The 18,846-nt window shown below is 37.7% G+C and overlaps 1 protein-coding gene across 1 annotated transcript in view; it reads left to right on the top strand.

Moving 5' to 3' along the window:
• Positions 1 to 18,846, top strand: part of STK32B (serine/threonine kinase 32B) — a 153,243-nt gene that overhangs the window by 17,984 nt on the left and 116,413 nt on the right. The window contains exons 2-3 of the mRNA XM_005517847.2: positions 8,830 to 8,885; positions 16,455 to 16,606. Of these exons, the coding sequence (XP_005517904.1) occupies positions 8,830 to 8,885; positions 16,455 to 16,606 (208 nt within the window). The remainder of the gene's footprint in view (positions 1 to 8,829; positions 8,886 to 16,454; positions 16,607 to 18,846) is intronic.

The following is an 18,846-nucleotide window of genomic DNA, read 5'->3' as shown; positions in this document are numbered from 1 at the left end:
TAATGCTCCCAGGAAACACTGTGGGAGAGAGATACAGCCACAAGACCTGTTCCAATCAGTGCAATTAATCTTTGCCTGTAAACACCTATTTGTGCTCAGTCCTTCAGAAAGAATAGTTCATTTTATCCAATCTGTGTCAAAATTCATGTAGAGAAAAGTGGCAGCTAAACATCCCCACACCTTCCACAGAATGAGAAATTTTTGTTTTTCCACAGGACAATGATAACAGCAATGCCTGGAGTCACTGGTTCTTCTGGTGAAGCCCTTACTAGGGCTACCACAGTCTTTCAGGAGACTTTAGGCAAAAACTGATGATTGTGTTCTTAGACCAAAATCCCAGTGCAGTTTACAGCTGCAAGGCTCTGTCCTGACTTCAGTCTCTGGCAGACAAATCCCTCCCAGTGGCTCACTCAAGCTGACACCCTCATCCCTAAAAGCATCAGATGTCTTTCCTTGATTTTTGGTTTGGTGATAGACTCCAATTTCCCAGACAAGGAGATTGTGGGATGGACTTTCAGTTTACATTTCCTTCACAGAAAAGCTGTAATGATTTGCAGTCTGTTCTACTTGTCCAGGGAGCAGACTTAGTTTTACAGGCTCCAGGTAGCTGCCTGATACATTTTTCAGAATATTTAATGGCAGTATCATTAAAATTTGTCTTATTGGGGGTAGGTATAAGCAGCTCTGGAGAGAATTTTCATTTGATCCTGGCTTCAAACAGATTCTTTTTTATCAAGGAGTCACAGTTTCCTTGTGAATTGAAAATCTCAAAATCTCATCTTTTTTAAAATTTTTTTCAGCTTTTATAGAATAGCACTAGAAATACAATTATGTTCTTTTACAGGACTAACAAGGAAGAAAAGTTTGGAGAATAAGTTCTAAGATCTTTTTTACTTAGCAGCTTGGTTACTTTCAAATGCTAATTTTCTTAAGAATTTCAATTTTACTGCTGGCTGTGGCAACACATGCCTGTTCTGTAAGAGCGTAAATTATTAGCTGATTCACCAAATTCTCCTAGTCTGTTTTTATAGCTTTTTTTTGAAAAAGGATGGGCTGTTTTAGTTCTTTCCAGTATTCGTTTTAACTAACACATTCAGAAAATTCCCCAACCATTTAGGGAAAACCCCACTCATTTTAATGATGTGATGTGAGGTGGATTTCACTAATTACAGCATAGAACCCCATGATGCTGCCACTGCTTTGGATGAACAAACCATGCATGGTCTAAATATTCTGTGAATTTCATCAAATGTGGAGCTAAATTGCATGTAAAGCAGTGCCTTGTAGGAGGATTGACATAAGGAAATCAGAATGTCTGTAATGCATCACAGCAGATGTTCTTTAGCCCACTCTTTTATCTACAGTATCAGCTATTTATTTATAGAATATAGAAATAAGAGAGGTATAAATAAAATTATATTGCCAGTTTTCCAACAGCCTGGTACTGAGATTTTTCCCCCCATTTTAATAAAGGAAAAAGTTGCTTCCCCTTTGTCTTGTTTGAAACATGACATAGATGGAAGATAACAAGGAACTCTGTCACCCTGTTTCCTTCTTATTTTGAAACAGATTTTTCCTCTGAAAACAATTTTAATGGATAATTAAACTTGTTGCCAAATTAAAATTCTGTTATTTTCCTTGACAAAAATTAAGCCTTATGCTGGGGAAACAAAGCTGGTTTTGAAAGTTTGAACGGAATTCAAGTTTACCTTTTCAGATTTCCTTCTGGCCCAGTTCAAAGCTGCACTACATTTCTGTGGTGTGACACTTCTTCAAGGGTTCTGGAATCTGGTTCTGCAGATCCACACCTTGCACCTGTTTCCACCTGCTGTAGCCACCAGCTCGGAGGGAGCAAGGCACAGGTCGTGCAGGAGCTGAGGACATCTGTGGAAGGGAGATGCAGCCAAGGATCCCATCCTGCACGTGGCTTCACAAGAAAGCGAAACACAGAACTGAGATGCTGAGAAAAAACTGCTTTGGACCAGTCAAGAGTTCTGAAACAAAAGACTTTTGACGATACAGAAACATTTCACTTTGACTGAAGAGAGTGAAGTATGCAAACACGATCAGATTAAAATGCATTGTAAAGTTCAAAACAAAAGTAGCTGAATTTTAAATAAAATTTGTTTTGCATACAAAGTTCTTAAATTCTTTCTAATTGCAAACAAAGCTGAATAATTATAAAAACATATTAACATAATCAGTTTATATTGAGACTAAAACACTCATTAATCATGAAGAATTGAGACATTGTAATGCAATTTAAATACAAACCCCTAAATATGATTTGAAACATCATGATTCATCATTAGTGAGATAAAACCAGCTCTGAAACTTCTTTTTGGTTGTGTATCTCTATCTAACTATTGAGTTTCCCAGTCAAATAATGTATAGTAATGCCCCATTTTACTCAGAAACCTATGAAGCTATGCAGATTTGTACTCTTTTTTAACTTCAAAGGCATGTCTGGATTTATAATTCTGACAGCAGAAATTAATTTCTTCCTTAATTTAAGCAGTGTCTTTCTTCACTAATGCATTTACCATGAACAGAGCATGATGGACTGTGACTCCTTATGACTACCCAAACCATTTTATGACCCTTAATTTAATTTTTAGGCACTGTTAATGTTTGTCCTATCTATGTCCATTCAAGCAGGGGATTTTATTATTAGTATTGAACTTAAATGACTGTGTATACTTGTTTACTCATCCTACGTGTTTTGTGTGGAAGGACAGCAACAATTTTAACAAGACCTGATGGCTGCTAAGATCTACTGAGGTTCTGTCAGAGCAGCCTGTGGCCTGTGGCTCTCCCTGGAAAAGGCTGGAGCATCTGAGACAGACATAGAAAGTAGAAAGACTGCAAAACTAGTTTCAAATCCTAATAGCATTGTTATCCGACGAGTCTCAGGTCAAGCCATACTGGCCAAATCAAGAAGGAGATTTGATTTAATTATTATTCTGTTTTCCTGATTCACAGAAAACAGGAAGCATGAAGCCACCCCAAAACAGACCTGCAAGATAGGGCTCAGGCTTAAATAAAAATCTATTTTCTTGGCTAATGGCCACATCATACCTCCTTGTTTCTTTTTTCTCTTGAGATTGGTGAGAATGACTCTCCATGTGTTGAGAAGCTCATTGTGTTAAAAATGTGGCTTTTACTGTACACCTCCTAGTGCCTTAGTGCTCATGTTCTGGTTTTGGCTATTCCCAGACAATCCGAGTACACCAGTAGGAATCAACCAGAGAAGGAGAGTCTGTATTTAGTTTATCAAGTTCTTCCAGAAAGGCCTATACTGTATTTTTCATTCTGCAAAGCATATGTATGTCTGTGCCTTGGCCATGTCCAATTGGATATTTCCGCTAGAAGAAACAAAAGTTATTGAGTGCATTTGGACTAATACCATATACATGCAGTTAATATTCCTCAGCTGCAGTGAGAAAACAGATGTCAGCTCTACCTAGAATCCACACAATATTCATATTGCTTCTTTAACTAAATGTAATTTACACTTGAACAAATGATGTGCAACATGACAATAGTTTGAACAGTAAAACTGCAAGTGAAAGGGTAAAAATGTTATATTCCTTTGTGAGATCATAAATCAGACACATAATACATAATGGTATGTTCTTGATGTAACTTCTTTGGGTTTTTTGGTTCAAGTAAACATAGTATTTGTGAATAATGCATATAAAATACTTCATTGTTTTAACATATATCATTATGCATATAGTGCTGATTTAAAAAAAAATAGGCATTTTCACTGAAACTATCCAGTGTTTCTGCAGTGTGCTTGTAAAAACCCAGGTCTGTGATGTGAATATTTTCCCCAAAGTATACTTTTCCTCAGGGAGCAGTGGAGCAAGAAATATTAATTTTATCTTTCATTAGAAAGTTTTATACCAAATATCTGCTCCATCAGGGCTCGTGCAGTTTGGAAGACGCATGAGAAGGTGTGGTATGAAGTGGAAGCTGGGTTCTGGTCTCAGCTCTGCCACGAAATGATGTGTGGGGTTTGAATCAGTCTGCTGATTTCTGTACCTCCACTTCCACAGTGGTGTAGATTCCTCACACTTTAAAAATGGCTTTCAGTCTTCATGGTGCTTTTATAAAGAACTGTTACTTGAATTGGCTCTTACTGCTCTCCCAATTACTTGTGTGCCTGAGCTCTGAGGTACATCCTTTACCTAATTTTACAGCTGTCTGGAGATGTAAAGATTCATTTTTCTATAGACAGCAGCAGAAGATATTGGAGCACTCATCTAAGGTCATATGAGAAGACTGTGGCAGTAGAGCTGCTCCTGTGTATAACTCAGTCACAAACCACCATCCTTGTAGATATTCCTGACAGTTTTTGAGTACACTAATATATTTGAACAAGTATCTGTAATGGTTAGGACCACATATTTTTTGCTTTTCCTGCAAGCAGGATGAAACCTTTAGTTCAGATGTGAACCCCATTACCATCATCTGGCTCATTTGTTCAAGAACAAACTACTGGAAAATCCTCTATGTGGGGCTAAGTTGAAAATATGATTCTAATCCAAGTAAGGTATGCTTACACTAAAAGTTGTTAATAGAGAATTGAATCTGTGCAATGGAATGAATTTAAGGTTTATCTGAGTATGACTAAATGAAAAGTAACAAAATAAAATATTTATATGTATATATACAACACACTGCTGAAATTAACAGGCATCCATTGCTATAATACTGCAAAGGGAAACAGATGTCATAAATGCTGATCTATTTTGTCTTTCAGCAAAATATCTGGTTTATTCCATATTCCTTCTTAGTTTTGAATTAATGATGACATTTTAAGGAATGAAGGAGGGAGGTGAGGAAGGGGAAATTATACTTAATTTTTCCAAATTGATGGAAATCAAAGAAACTGGAAAGAAAATCTCTCACAGTGTTGTCAATAAGTTCCATTCAGTGGGTTTATTTGTATGAAAAATTACCTGAATACAAACAAATTTGTTTTCTGAAAATAGTTTACATTCTTAAATTCAGAGACAATGTGTAAGACCTCCAAAGTATGGCGTAGTAACAAAATGAAAGAAGTGTTCAAAGAGTTGGAAAATTTTTTTTCTCTTGAGTAAAAGAAAGTATTCTCTTGAGAACTGAAGTATTTTCTCTTGAGTAAAGAAAGCTATTTTCAAAAGAGTAATAGTCATATTGCTGATACTGAAGAAAATGTCCTTCTGCCAGCCACACCATTATCTCAGTGGGGCTTTGCACTAGACAAATCTCATTAGCTACAACACCAGGCACCACAAGAACTAGACATGACATGTTTTGGAGGACAAGAATTTAATACTCCTGATGTCCTTGTTGCACAGAGGAAATGGCAGTGTCTGAACTTGATATTTTCAACATTGGAAATGACAGAGGTCATGATGAGCTGTAATTCTCAGAGTTAGTGGTGATATTTTGGCAATTTTCACCAGAAAAGACAAAAAAGCACATAGAGAATGTGAAAAAGAAATCTGAGATGAACAAAATTAGCCCAAAATTTTGTGAGTGTGAGATTAAAAACATCTGAGGAAAACACCTGAGGTGTATGGCTGATACAGTACCAAGGTGGCAGTGAATTTAGCTCAACCCTTCACTCTTGTCAGGGAGGGGCTGCTCAGTTCTAGATGGGATTGTTGCTTGAAGCATGTTACTCAGTGAATTTGGTATTAGTCTCACCTGCAAGGTAACCCATTTTTTATTCTTTCCTTATATCCCAAAGGAGGAATTCCTCAGTTTGTGAATCTGCAATGTTGTCAGTATGTTTGAATGATCAAAAGAGACTGAGTTGTCTCACTTTAGTGAATTATCCCTTTCGAGAGAACCACAGTGGATGCAAGCCTTGCTCATTTTAGATGCAGGCTCAGGCATGTTTACATATTTCCTCAGTCATTTAAAATTTGCTTTATTTTCTCTTGCAAAAAATGTATTACAATCATTGTATGCTAATTTAAATAAGGCTCATGGGACTGTTAGCTACAGAAAACCAATAATCCCTTTTTTCTTAATGAAGATATGAAAATGTAACATCCCACTTTCTATTCAAGTCAGACATAGAAATTAAGCAAACTTGATCAATTGTTGTGCCTGTGATTTTAACCACTTATTTATCTTACTAGTAATCCATCTTCAACTCCATGGTCTAGTGCCTCGTTTAATAATTTCATTCTTATGGAAGTCCACTTTAGAAATAATCTAATTAAAAAATTAACTTGTTCTAGTCATTCAAAGCAATAGACACAGGATAAATGGAAGTTCAGAGAAATAGAAGTTATACGGACAATAAAAAATGTCCTTTTCATAGCTACAGATAAACGGTTTATCTTAGTTTTACACAAACAAAATCATTCTTCAAATTGATGTATTTCAAAACATGCCAGATTTCAGAATATAATATAGTTGAGTATTACTGAAATGTGGCTTGACTCAAATTGAGGTAATTACGGACTGTCTCAACAATATTTCACTTGTTTTGGCAACTGGACTGAGCTGAATGACTGCAAGGTAAAGAATAAATTCAAAATAAGCTTTTTTTAAGGAACGTGCTCGTTAAAAATTTAGCAAAATAAGCAGGAAACATGAGAAAGTTTGAAAACAGAGGAGTGACACAGAAACCACCAGCATGCTGTGCTGAATTTTTGGATTATTTTTTCCTATCAAAGAAATTAACGAGATTAACATGTTGTTTAGGATATTTTCAACACTGCATTGAATTCCTTCCTAAATTAAGGGTTATCTTATACAGCACAGTCATGCACTTGGGAGGGATGACTGCTGGGAACGGGATTTAAGTGGATGTAAGTTATGTGGAAAGGGGTTTTGCTAAACTGACTATCTTGTTCATCAGACCAGTACTGGCCAGCAAGAACTACAAGAGTGCCCCACTGGTAAAAGCTCTCAGCAGAGACCCCAGCTGCAGGTTGCTGACAGACAATCAAATATCTGGGCAACCCTAACTCTGACAGGATTCAGCTCAAATTCTTTTTCCCAGTTTTCAGTTTCCAAGCAGGTTATAAATCCTTTGCAAGGTTATGCATTTTTATTTCAGTGTCCAAATTCTAAAGCTGCTATGTTCACCATCTTTTTTTCCTGTAGAACAGTTTGCTGCTCTCAGCTCTCTCAGCTCTGGGCTTGATTTTTCTCCAGCAATTACCAGGAACGTGGTTGCTATACAGCACTAATGAAAGGAGCAACCTTGTTTCCTTGAAGGCAGTATAAGCAAGCATAAATAAACAAATGCTTCGTGGTGTTAATTGTGTAAATGAGATATTATTGCAACAGAGGAAGTAAGATACTAACCCTTTTTAGAGGTTTGATAGCTATCAACCTTTCAACTTGCTATGCAAATCTGAGCTTGAGATGGGTAACTTTTTTGGCAAATATTTAAAGTATGAGTTTTATAGAGTTGTATAGAATTATTTTTATTTATTTATTTATCAGAAATAGTTATTATTATTTTGTAGAATTTAAAGTATTATGAGTTTTCTCCATCTGAATGTGAATGACATTTTTGTTATATTTGTTCTTGTTACCCATTTTTGGGTGGCCATGGCACAGGTTGCCCAGGGAAGCTGTGGACGCCCCAACCCTGGAAGCACTCAAGGCCAGGTTGGATGGGGCTTTGAGAAACTGGTCTAGGGAAAAGTGTCCCTGCCCATGGCAGGGGGGCTGGAACAAGTTAATCCTTAAGGTCCCTTCCAACCCAAACCATTCTGTGGTCCTATGATTTTTCTAGTGACAGTCTGCCTCCACAAATTTGCTAGTTATTGTTACATCAGTGTTACATCATCTGTGTCCATGGTCAAAGCCAGGAACATGAGAAAGTTTTAATTTAAAACAAATCCTGTTAGGTTGCACTGAACTTTGTAATCTCTGGTTCACTGAATTTACTTCTAAGTGTGATTCCTTTCTGAGAAGTGACTGTAAAAACTGTATCACACATTGTCATGTTTGTATTTCAGTGACTTTGCATCAATTTTGTTCAGGATGTTCAATTTTTTTTAAAACCACCAGATACACCAATGAAGATTTGAAGGTCATGCTGTGTTTAAACTCATGTAGCACCAATAAAAATGGCATTTCTGAGAAATGAAATCTCACTTACCTCCCAGCAAAGCACTTCAGTGTCTAGAGCAGGCTGTGCTGTCAGATTTATCCTGAAGTGCAAGTAAATCCATTCTACTGCCAGCCTAAAATGCAATCTCTCAAATCAAACATGCTAAAATTATGGAATAGTCTTACAATATTAGCATTATGAATTGCATTAAGGTGGAAAACTTTGGTAAGGCCGATCATATTATCTCATCATGGGACAAGCTTCCATCACTGTAACAAAATATGGGAATTATGCTGAGGAGTGGGTGGTGTAAAAGTACTAACCATGTTTTATTAGGTATCTGCAGGTAAAGGGTGTTACTCACCTGAATTATTTAGTGTCCTTTTAATAGATCTCAGTATTTCTGGAAAATGCTGACCAGTTTTTGCTAATGGCTGCATAATACTAACTTTTGTCTTGTTACTTGGTTAAGACAAAGATATATTTATTTTTGGAGATACTAGGCACTGAAGGCATTGGTCCTTTTGTTCATTTATATTCATTTATGAACAAAATGAACGCAGCATATTTTAAAGCAAACTTTCTCTTTATTAGCTATTAAGTATATTTGGTGTTTTAAGAGAAAAAATGGAATTCCATGTGGTGAAAAGACATTAGTTTGACACACAATAATTTCTTCTCTTATCTGATTTCTGATTCTGACTTAGCACACTACAAACTATTTTCCTTTTCTTCTCTGCTTTATTTTGCAGTTAACTTTGACCACTTTCAAATATTGCGGGCTATTGGGAAAGGGAGTTTTGGAAAGGTAAGAATCAACTTATTTTTAGCAGTTAAATTTCTAATAGGGAATACTTTTGTGTTTTTCTGGTTTGATTATGGTCAAAGAGCAGAAGTTTTGTAGCCTTTTCCTTTTTAAGGACAACTGAACAAAAGTATGAACTGTCTATTCATTAAAATATTTCCATTATAATCTATTCACTAAAATTAATTGAGCAAAACTTATAATAATTAGTTATCCCAAATGGAGATTTGCAGAATTTAGAAATCAGTCCTAGAAACAAAAATGAACAAAAAGGTAGGAGCAGACTACTTCTTTAGACAGTCCACTAAGGTGATCTTGTTCTTAAATCTCTGACCTTATTTGTATCTTTAAAATAATTGCAGTATTTTAAAGGCACTTTACATAGAATAAATCCTCTTGGGACTGTGTAAACTGACATACAATATAATTATGATCATTGAGTAAATGTTTGTTCAATTCAACAGGATTTTTCTGAAGCAGAGAAGATTAATGGTTTGTTTACACTTGAGTAGACAACCTTTCTTTCCTAGAATAGTGATTATAACAAGGTTTTAAATTTATAATACAAAGCCACATAGCCACATATAATACAAATACAAAGTCAGAGAAAATAATATTTTAAAAATAATAGAAACCATTTCTCACAGGAATAGATCTGAAGGTGAAATATAACTGACACTTGATTGGGTGACTGATCAAACAACAGCTGTCTAGATCTTGATTTCAGTGATTCCTGAGCACGTGCCAGATCAGTGCTGGTGAGGCACTTTGTAACCATGCATTAAGAACACACAAAGGATTTTGCTGGTTCTTGGCCTCCATGCAGAACAATGACTTTAATTTTAGAGAGGCCAGAAATACTCCTTGCAGAACAGCATGGTCCTTCATGGCATGGTCAGTAGTTTTCAGCAGAAATTGTCTCTGAGGTCAATAGGAGTACGTGCTGCTTGGGAAAAAAGGTGCTTAAAACCCCCTTAAAATCAGAGCAGCAGAGATCTGTGATTGTTTATTATAACAGTACATAGGTGGAATACCATATCAAACTAAATTAAGGTCCAAGAGTGCAAGTTATGTACAGGAAAAAACATTAAAGATGTCCAAATCATACTGACCCTCACAAAGGAACAGCTATTTAGATCAGAGTTCAGCATTTTTGGTTTCACATTGTCTACTTCTGAATTTTTTTGGCAAATTTTTAATATACAAATAAAACTTGTTTCATAAGAATTTCTAACCTGCCTTCTTATAATGTATCACTATGGAATCACTAGTAGCTGGAATATGCTAAGCATAACTAGATTAAAAGTCTTCAACAAACAAATAAACAAAGAAAGAAACAAACAAACAATTTCCTGTTATTTATGAAGACCAAAGCATAAGCAAAGAGCTACCTTTAAAGCAAAGCAAGGTCACTGAAGCCAGAAAGTCTTTTTGAGTAGTGCCCTGCACCTCGCTTGGGTAGCACTGATCCCTGTCCTGCTCTGTGCCTCTTTTGTTCTGCAGCAGATAATGCAGCAGGTCTGTGCCAGTGTCTGCCTGCACAGATAATACCCCAGGTAAGTCTGCATGTGCCCAGGAGTGCAACTGCTCCGTGGCCACACACATTCTGCCACAGCTTGCCAGCCACTTAGCTTGAACAAAAGAACTGGCAGCTCACACGGGAGCTGTGGCTGTGATGGTTTTACCTGGCTCCCACCTCACCTCCTTTATCTGTCCCTTAACAAGGAGCAACCTGAATTCTCAAAGGACACCTTTGAAGTGAGCCCGTTCATTTCCAGAAAAAAGAGCATGCTTGTGGTTTCTCTTCTCTCCACATGCATTTCCTCAAAACTGCTGCGGTGTATCTTTTTCTGAAAAATATGCAACAGGGTCTACGAGACTGCACCTGCTCTTAAGGTGTCCCTAAGAACTGGGTACAGAGGCAGCAGCTGAAATCTGGGGGCCGCTTCTCAGAAAAGGCAGGCACTTGAGATACAAAGTATTTGATACCAAATGGCCCAGGAATTCCTGTCGCAGCAAAAGTTGTGACTGAGAATTGAAAATGCCAAAGACAAAGCCAGCTGGGGGGACAGATCACAGGTGCTGAGGCAGGCAGCCCCAGTGGAGGAGCTGAGGTGCTGAGCATCACCTTGAGCTCTGTGCACAGGACCGAGCTGAGCACAGAGGCTCTGCCATAGCAGATACCTCCTGCAGCAATATTCTGCAGAGCCCTAAGGTTGCTGTAGCAACCAGAGTAATTTAAGAAATATATAGAGAGACGGAGATATTGTACCAAGAGCAATAAAATAAAAAAAATAGAGCATGTCTTAAACCATCCTATTGCTCTCAGAAAACAGAAAAGGCCACAGAGGGGCCATAAAGGAAGCAGGCAGTTTTAGGAAAGCGTGATACTGAACATGGTTTTATACGTTGCAAGATGCTAGAGCACAACAGACCCCGAGCAGTAAACACCCTGCAATAGAGATTAACAGTCTTGCTTCCTTTTTTGACATTTTCTGCTGCCAGGTACTTCCAGAAGGACAATAATAGGAAAAGTTGCCAGCAACTAGGCTACTAAATGAACAATAAAGGCAAGACTGACTCACAGACACAGACATTTTAAATGGTGACTGATTTACCATGTTGTGCTTTTGGCTATGTTATAATAGGTCATTTTAAAATGGGCTTCTTTCTTCCCCTTGCTCATGGAAGGAAAAACAAGGTGATTTGTCAGAAGCCTGTACTCATCTGGGAAAAAGAAACCTGTTACACCAAGGACTTCCTCGTTGCATTTGACAACTGCAAAATAAGGATTTAAGTTTAGAGGGAACTCATTCTTTAAGCATGTTCCCTGAGGATCATGCAACTCTATTTTCACCAATACAGATTCCCCAAAGCGGGTTCACAAGAGCCACACTCACATAAACCTGTAAGAAAATTAGATATCATAGAAACATTCACCAGCTCCCTGAGCGCTGTGAAGAAGAGTGGAGGCTTGTTTTATTTTCCTGTATAATGTGAAAGGGTGAGGGCTCCTTTGTGAGGGCAGACAGTAGAGACAGAGACACGTGATATGTTAGAAGCGCTGTCTCCTGCTTAATCTGGTTATTTTTTTCCATGTTGTTAGATGTAGAGCTATCACTCTTCTCAAACAAAATATTAAAAAAAAAATTATATATTTGAAGATCATCCAATAAGTACAAAACCAAAGAGGATTGAAATTGAAAAATTCTCATTGTCCTTTACTGCAACAATAACCACGTAATTGCAGGTTACCGCTGCAAAATAATTTGTATTCAGGTGTAACAACTGGTTCTCAGAGATATTATAGTACCAATTTTCTCTGACTTCTCTCTTTGTGGGAGTAGTTATATTAAACAATCTGACCTCCTTAAATTAAATTCAAATTATAATTTCAATGTACAAACTCTTTCCTGTTTGTCTAAGATGCTGAGACACAAGGCTTAGTTCTGATTAATTTGGTTGTATAAAACAGTGACTTCCTGTGATAAAGTAAATGAAATTACAGTGGTGTAAACCAGATGGAAGCCCAGAATCATGTCTGCACTGATTGAGGGTACTTTAGTAAATAATATGCAAAATATTTCAGAAAAAATATGCTTCTATCCTAAAAGCAACATAACACACAACTGCAGAATATTAATATTGTTTGACAGTATAACATCCTGTTTTTTAGCTTGAGTTAATATGAAAGGATACTAAGCAGATGCTTCAGCTGCTCCAGATGTCATGCTTTGCTCAGGGGAATCTGGGAATGAATCTCCCTATTTAAAGGAAATCCCCTGGCAGCCTATGATATCCATTCTCCAGACTCTTTGTGTAAATCTTTCCAGCTCTTCTTGTAGGCTAAGACTAAGAACTAGTTTTTCAGAATACATGGGCAGTCAAGGGGGCAGTATTTCAGGCAGATGCTCAACAGCAGGTTCATCAATTCCCATCTGGAGTGTATCTGATTTCTGTCTTGTAGTCCTCTGTGTTGTGGTGAGTGCTTCTGCCCGTGCAGTGGCACAGCCCCTCTGCCGTGCTCCTGGCAGCTGTTGCTGCCCCATCTCATCTACTGACGTGAGATGCAAAGTGTCACACAGGAGCATGGTGAGTGTGTGCCCCAGCTTCCACTCCCCATCTGGCAGTGCCCTTGTGCACGGGTTCCTCTGGCTGTGGGTTTGCATTTCTCCTCTTTTATCACCTGCTGTGAAACCACATCTTGTGGCAGTCTGAAAGGTCTAAGTACTCCTGTGCTAAATTCAGAACAAAATTGAGTCTAAGTGCACCCTGCTCTTTCCAGAGCATGCACATAGCAGCTCTCTCTTCTAGTGGGAAATAGGGGGAATCTGTGTTTTGCACCAAGTCTGATATTTCAGCCATCACCATCTTCTGCTCTGGGAAGAACTTTGTTAAAGCTACTCTTGGTTGCTCAGCCAACGCAACATCATGCAGCTTCCTTCAGCAAGCTTCTGTTTTTTGCACGTGAAATCAGAGGCAATCCAAGAAGGTAGTTCAGAAGAGAGCCACAGCACATGCTGCGCTTGAAAAATGAAGCTTAGCCCTACAAATGTAATCTTCTTTCCCCAGATTCTGAGGGAAAGTGGCTCCAAGTCACTCTGGTCGAATTTCTTCTAACCTGGTAGGTTTTAAGGCAGTTCATTGTTACCTTCCACCAGAAATAACAAAAGACACCACCCTGTGATAACAACTAAGATATGTGAAAAAAAAACCTCTTTAGAAAGCGAATATTTTCACAAGAGGTTTTTAAAAATAGCACTATACCATTCCAGAGAAAATTAATGGGGTTCATAATGCCTACCTTTAAACATGTACAACACAGATGCCTATATCCAAATTGGTAATCTACCGTCTCTTTAGGGGATGTTAGAGGGAAACCATTCCAGGTACAGAGATAGTCCCCTACCTTATGTGGACATGGCCAGTGTCCCTCTCTGCTGACTCTCTGCTGAAGCTGGATAGTTGAGTTCAGAACACATATTTGCTCTGAATCATCACACTGTCTGGCCTTTGGAAAATGATATTCACAGAAAAATAGAAAGAGTGTGCGTGTGACAGGCTTCCATACTGGTACATGTAAATAAGGCAATTCTGTACAGACTTGCATCATAATGAGTCATCACAGATTTTTTTTTTTTTTTTTTTTTGTTGAGGAGCCAGAACACCTGTTTATCCCTATTTTAAAATTGCTCCTTTGGAACAAAACCCCCCCCAACTTAAACATTTCCCATTAAGACTGTACATGTGACAAGAGCTCGAGGGCTTTTCCTTTCTTGCATTACTGGAAAGTTTCAGTCCATTGATGTCCTGCTCAGGGGAAGAGCTGACAGTCAGCAGGCAGAAGTGCCAGGGAGGGTCTCCACTACGATCCAGTGCTGTCATAGCAATGTCAGGCACTTTTCACAATAACATCAACATGGATGCAGGTCGTGTTTTCTGATTTTTAGTAGGAAGTGGCTGTATTATATTCATTAAAATCCTATTGGTTTTGTAACCATGTTAAAGGATTTGCGTAGGTACACGTTGCTAGAAAATGTTTACTATCATTCTGCTTTGAAGCTGTGTGTTAGGCAAGCTTCTACCAACAACAGAAGGTCTGTTTCAGCTGTGCTGAACACCCTTGTCTTTACTGCCAGGTAAGAGAACTGAGTGCCTTCTGGAGTCCCAGCAGTGTTTCAAAATAGGTTTACATTACGTATTTTGGTGCAGCATATGATCTTGGTTTGCCACATTGGTCAAACTTGTAATTCTCAACTGAGTAAAACCCTGTTCTCCCAGAAGTCTCTCCAGTTAACCCTTCAATAGGGAGGCTTTTAATGTAATGGACTAGGAGCCTTCTGCAAACAGCTAACTCTTGGCCAAGTTGTACATGAAAATCATGATGAAAACTAATGTACACAACTGAATTTCTGGACTTTGTTTCTGAGCTAAAATCCCCAAATGTTGTACTTAATAATTTGACTTGCTAAATTGGCATCTCCACATATTCTAAGACAGGATGTTAGGATTTGTCCCTGAAAATTCTGCTTATGATTTTGAAGGACCTGTGGGAGCTTGAACAATTAATTTCCATCCCTTCTTTTCCCACTCAGTTTCAGCTCTATCCCACTTGCTACTTTTTCTTCCTCCAAAAGGCCAAACACAATTCCTCATTGTTCCACAGTGAGGGTTATTTCCATGTAAGTGTGAACATTTAGTTATCTTAAGGGTATCAACAATATCCAGATTTTTCATAACAGTCCAAGGTGAAAAATGAAACAAGACTTCAGTACTCACCATTGTGCAGCACTGGTGGGCTCAAAATAAAGTGTTGCTCTCTGTGTTTTCCTTAATAGTGGAACATCTCCTGATCTTAGGAAAGGTAATTAGAAACCCTGCTTAATCATGCCTTATCATTAGAGGTTGAAGATAGTCTATGAACTCCTGTATTTGGAGTAGATTTGTGCTCAAGGACACACTTCACAAAAATAGAGTTTCAGAGAAATAAACGTGGTCTGACTTCACCAGCCCTCTACAGTTTCAGCTGTGGGAAGTTGCCTTAGGTACTCCTGATTGCTCCTAAATATTGGGCACATAAGTTCCTTAAACTCAGCAACAAAGGAGTTCTCTTTGGTTGTCATCATGTTGTAATCTCATCTCTTACCATGAATTTATTAATTAATTAATTTTTTGTGTGCATAATATGGGAGCGTGTATGGTTTTGTATGTATTTAAATATACAAATGTTTGTGTTTGTATGTATTTAAATATGCAAATAAAAAAGTAATGCCCACACCAAGTGAATGCAGAATACTTGGATTCTCAGACACTACAGACCTGGGATATCTAAACCAGACATTTTGCTTGTGACGCTCTCCATTCTCAAGGTAAAATACCATGACAGAAGACAATCCAGACTTCCCATGGGAGTTTTCTTGACTAAGGTTTTCTTCCTGCATTTACATTATTTGACTTTTGTATTTAAAAAAAAAAGAAAAGATATATTAAAAGCATAGAAGTTTACTGCCAGAGACTAAACATTGAAATGGTCTCTTGTGAATTCAGAAGCATTATGATGAATATCTGTATGAAAATTCTTTTTCTTTTCAACAATAATTAAGGGAGCATAATTCTGATATTATAGATGAAATATTGAGCCTTGGGAACACAGGCAAGGCTTATGATGCAGTAATCAAGATGTGAATATTGATTTGTGGGATTGAAGGCAATGACAGCGCATTTTCCTAGGCAGAAAGCAGTAATTTCTCTGATTAATTAAATAACCTGTGATTTCAGCCATTGCAACATAATCTTCTCAGCTTTACCACGTAACTTCTGAAAGTTATGTTATTTTTGCCGGTCCCTATTTCTTCTTATGCAGGGTTGAGTTGTTTTTTTGTTAATTTTTAATTACAATATATTACAAAGAATCCTGCAGAGCTGTGAAGTGAACTTACTGGTCTTATTCAGTTGTAGTATCCAGATCTGAATTATTGAAATACCACCAAAGACCCCTTTTTTTTCCAAAGTCACAACTGAATTCACTGTCTCAAGGTGTCAAAATTTTTCTTTTACTTTGCTGCCAATTAGGTGTGCATTGTACAGAAGAGAGACACCAAGAAAATGTATGCCATGAAGTATATGAATAAACAGAAGTGCATTGAGAGAGATGAAGTTCGCAATGTTTTCCGGGAGCTGCAGATAATGCAAGGCCTGGAACATCCCTTCCTAGTCAATCTGTGGTAAGAAAATCTTTAAAATTCTCTCATGACTCTCTCATTTTCTCCTTGTTGCTGAATCAGTTCAGAGAAAAGAAGGCTGGAAAGCTGAAAAGAAGAAAAGATTTTTAGTGACCTCCTTTGTTAAAGGTATTAGGTTTTGCAGGGAGTTTTATTTTTCATTAATATTTTTAAGGTGTCTTTTTTAATTGGAATATTTAAACATCATATTCATCTGTTAATTTCTGGTTTGGTTTCTCTCCAAATTGTTGCAAGTGTGTGGAAATGTGTTGTCCTGTCCCATTTATTTTTGACAATATCTGGACAAAACATCTCTCATAAAGCTGTGGAATATCAAACCAAATCATTAATTTAATTTTTTTATTTGATTTTATTCAGAGAAAATTCAAAACTCGATTACTTTCTAAAAATTATTGTCACAGGACAACAGAAAAGTGCCTTTTTGTAACCTGGAATTTCCCTTACCGTCTCCATGCTAGTCACTGAATCTTTTGGTCATACATGAGTAGGAGAAAATGCTGATCAAGCAGCGACTAGCTTCAACTACACCACCAGCTTACAATATTTGCTGGCTCTTATGTAGTGTGGTAATACTTGCTGGCTTTTGTAGTGATAGTAGTCATGGGATGCAGAGTTTTCCTCCTTATCTAATGACCTGTATCATCAGAAAATAAAAAGGTGGAGAGGACATAAACCTTTTACAATATGAAAATTATTCAGTTTGTGAATAGCTTGATTGGCTGAAGATGGTTACAATGCACATTGATCTTGTGTTTGGTGAGTTTTAGCTGTCTTACTTGAGGTCACTGCCTAACCTACAGCGTTCTACCCATCCCTTAGCTCACTCCTGGTGCCAGGGTAGCACCTTTCATATATTAAAAGCCAAACTGTATTCTGTATTGAGTGAACACAGCTTTAGCACAATTACACTCTGTCATAACAGAAAACATTTGAACCCAAAATTGATTCTAAATTAGGTCCAAAACGACCTAATTATATACATACATATGTGTTCTTCACTTGGTGTGAATGATCTGAGCTAATCTAATACCCTGTTGAAAGCTTAAAGTAAAAAATGTCATTGTGACTGTAATACAAAACTTTCCCAGTATATTTTCCAAGGTTCCAGCAAGCTGTAGTCTTGGGATTTCTTTACCAAAGATATGGTATGTCTGTGCTTAGGAGCCTGTGGAGTTCTCTGTTATGTATTTATCTACCTTTTTTGAAATCCCATTAACTTTTGTTCTTTACCAGAAGGTGTGGAAGTTTCCACCATGTAACCAGACACTGCACAGAAACAGTCATAGGTTAATGTGATCTGAGAGATAAACATAACAGTGCTGAAAGACTGAAGATCAAATATTTATTGTGAAAAAAAGAATGCTAGATTCCCATTACTGAGTTATAATCAGATGATAAATATTATTTCTCATTTTTTTCCATGCCAAAGATTAAACTTCAAATAAGCAATACCTTAAAATGTATTAGGCATTATGATGGCTTTGATCCTTCCTACTCTTCTAAGATACTGTCACAGGATATCAAGACTCAAATATTGTACTATACATGTATATGAGAAACACAGAAAATGAAAGAGAAATGTAGTACTTTAGAATTACAAAACATTTCAGGCAAATAGGACACTATTCAAGATGCTTCAGTGCACTAACAATTTTTTATATTTGATGTCTCCTGCAATGGTTGTAGTTGAGCAATATACAAGCACTGGTCTCTTCCCTCTCCTGACCAGTGACAGGACTCGAGGGAAAGTTGAGGTAGGGGAGGTTTAGGTGAAAGGTTCTTCACCCAGAGTGTGGCTGGGCACTGGCACTGGCTCCCCAGAAAAGGGGTCACAGAACCAGCCTGACAGAGCTCGAGGAGCATTTGGCCACTGCTGTCAGCACACGATGTGAGTCCTGGGGTGTCCTGTGCAGGACCAGGAGCTGGACATGATCCTTATGGGTCCCTTCCAAATCAGGGTGTTCTGTGGTTCTATGATTCTGTATGAGGCTCTACTGACATTCCCCTGAACTCAGACTAACACAATTAGAATTGTAGGATTTTTTCCAAAAAATAATTTCATTGACCCTTATTATTTTCACCTGAAGGGGTCACCTCAAACACTGCACATTCAAATGTCTGGATTCAAAGCCCTCACTCCAGAGTGAGCTACTGAACTGCTGGAGAACCTGTATTTCACCCTGGGACATCAAAGGGAAAACTTGAGCCTGAGCCTTCCCAAA

Source organism: Pseudopodoces humilis, chromosome 6, assembly GCF_049639895.1.
Source record: "Pseudopodoces humilis isolate 2021_Gansu_Grassland_sample_001 chromosome 6, ASM4963989v1, whole genome shotgun sequence".
In the NCBI taxonomy this organism is placed as follows: Eukaryota; Metazoa; Chordata; class Aves; order Passeriformes; family Paridae; genus Pseudopodoces; species Pseudopodoces humilis.
This window is presented reverse-complemented; position numbering and strand designations above follow the sequence as displayed.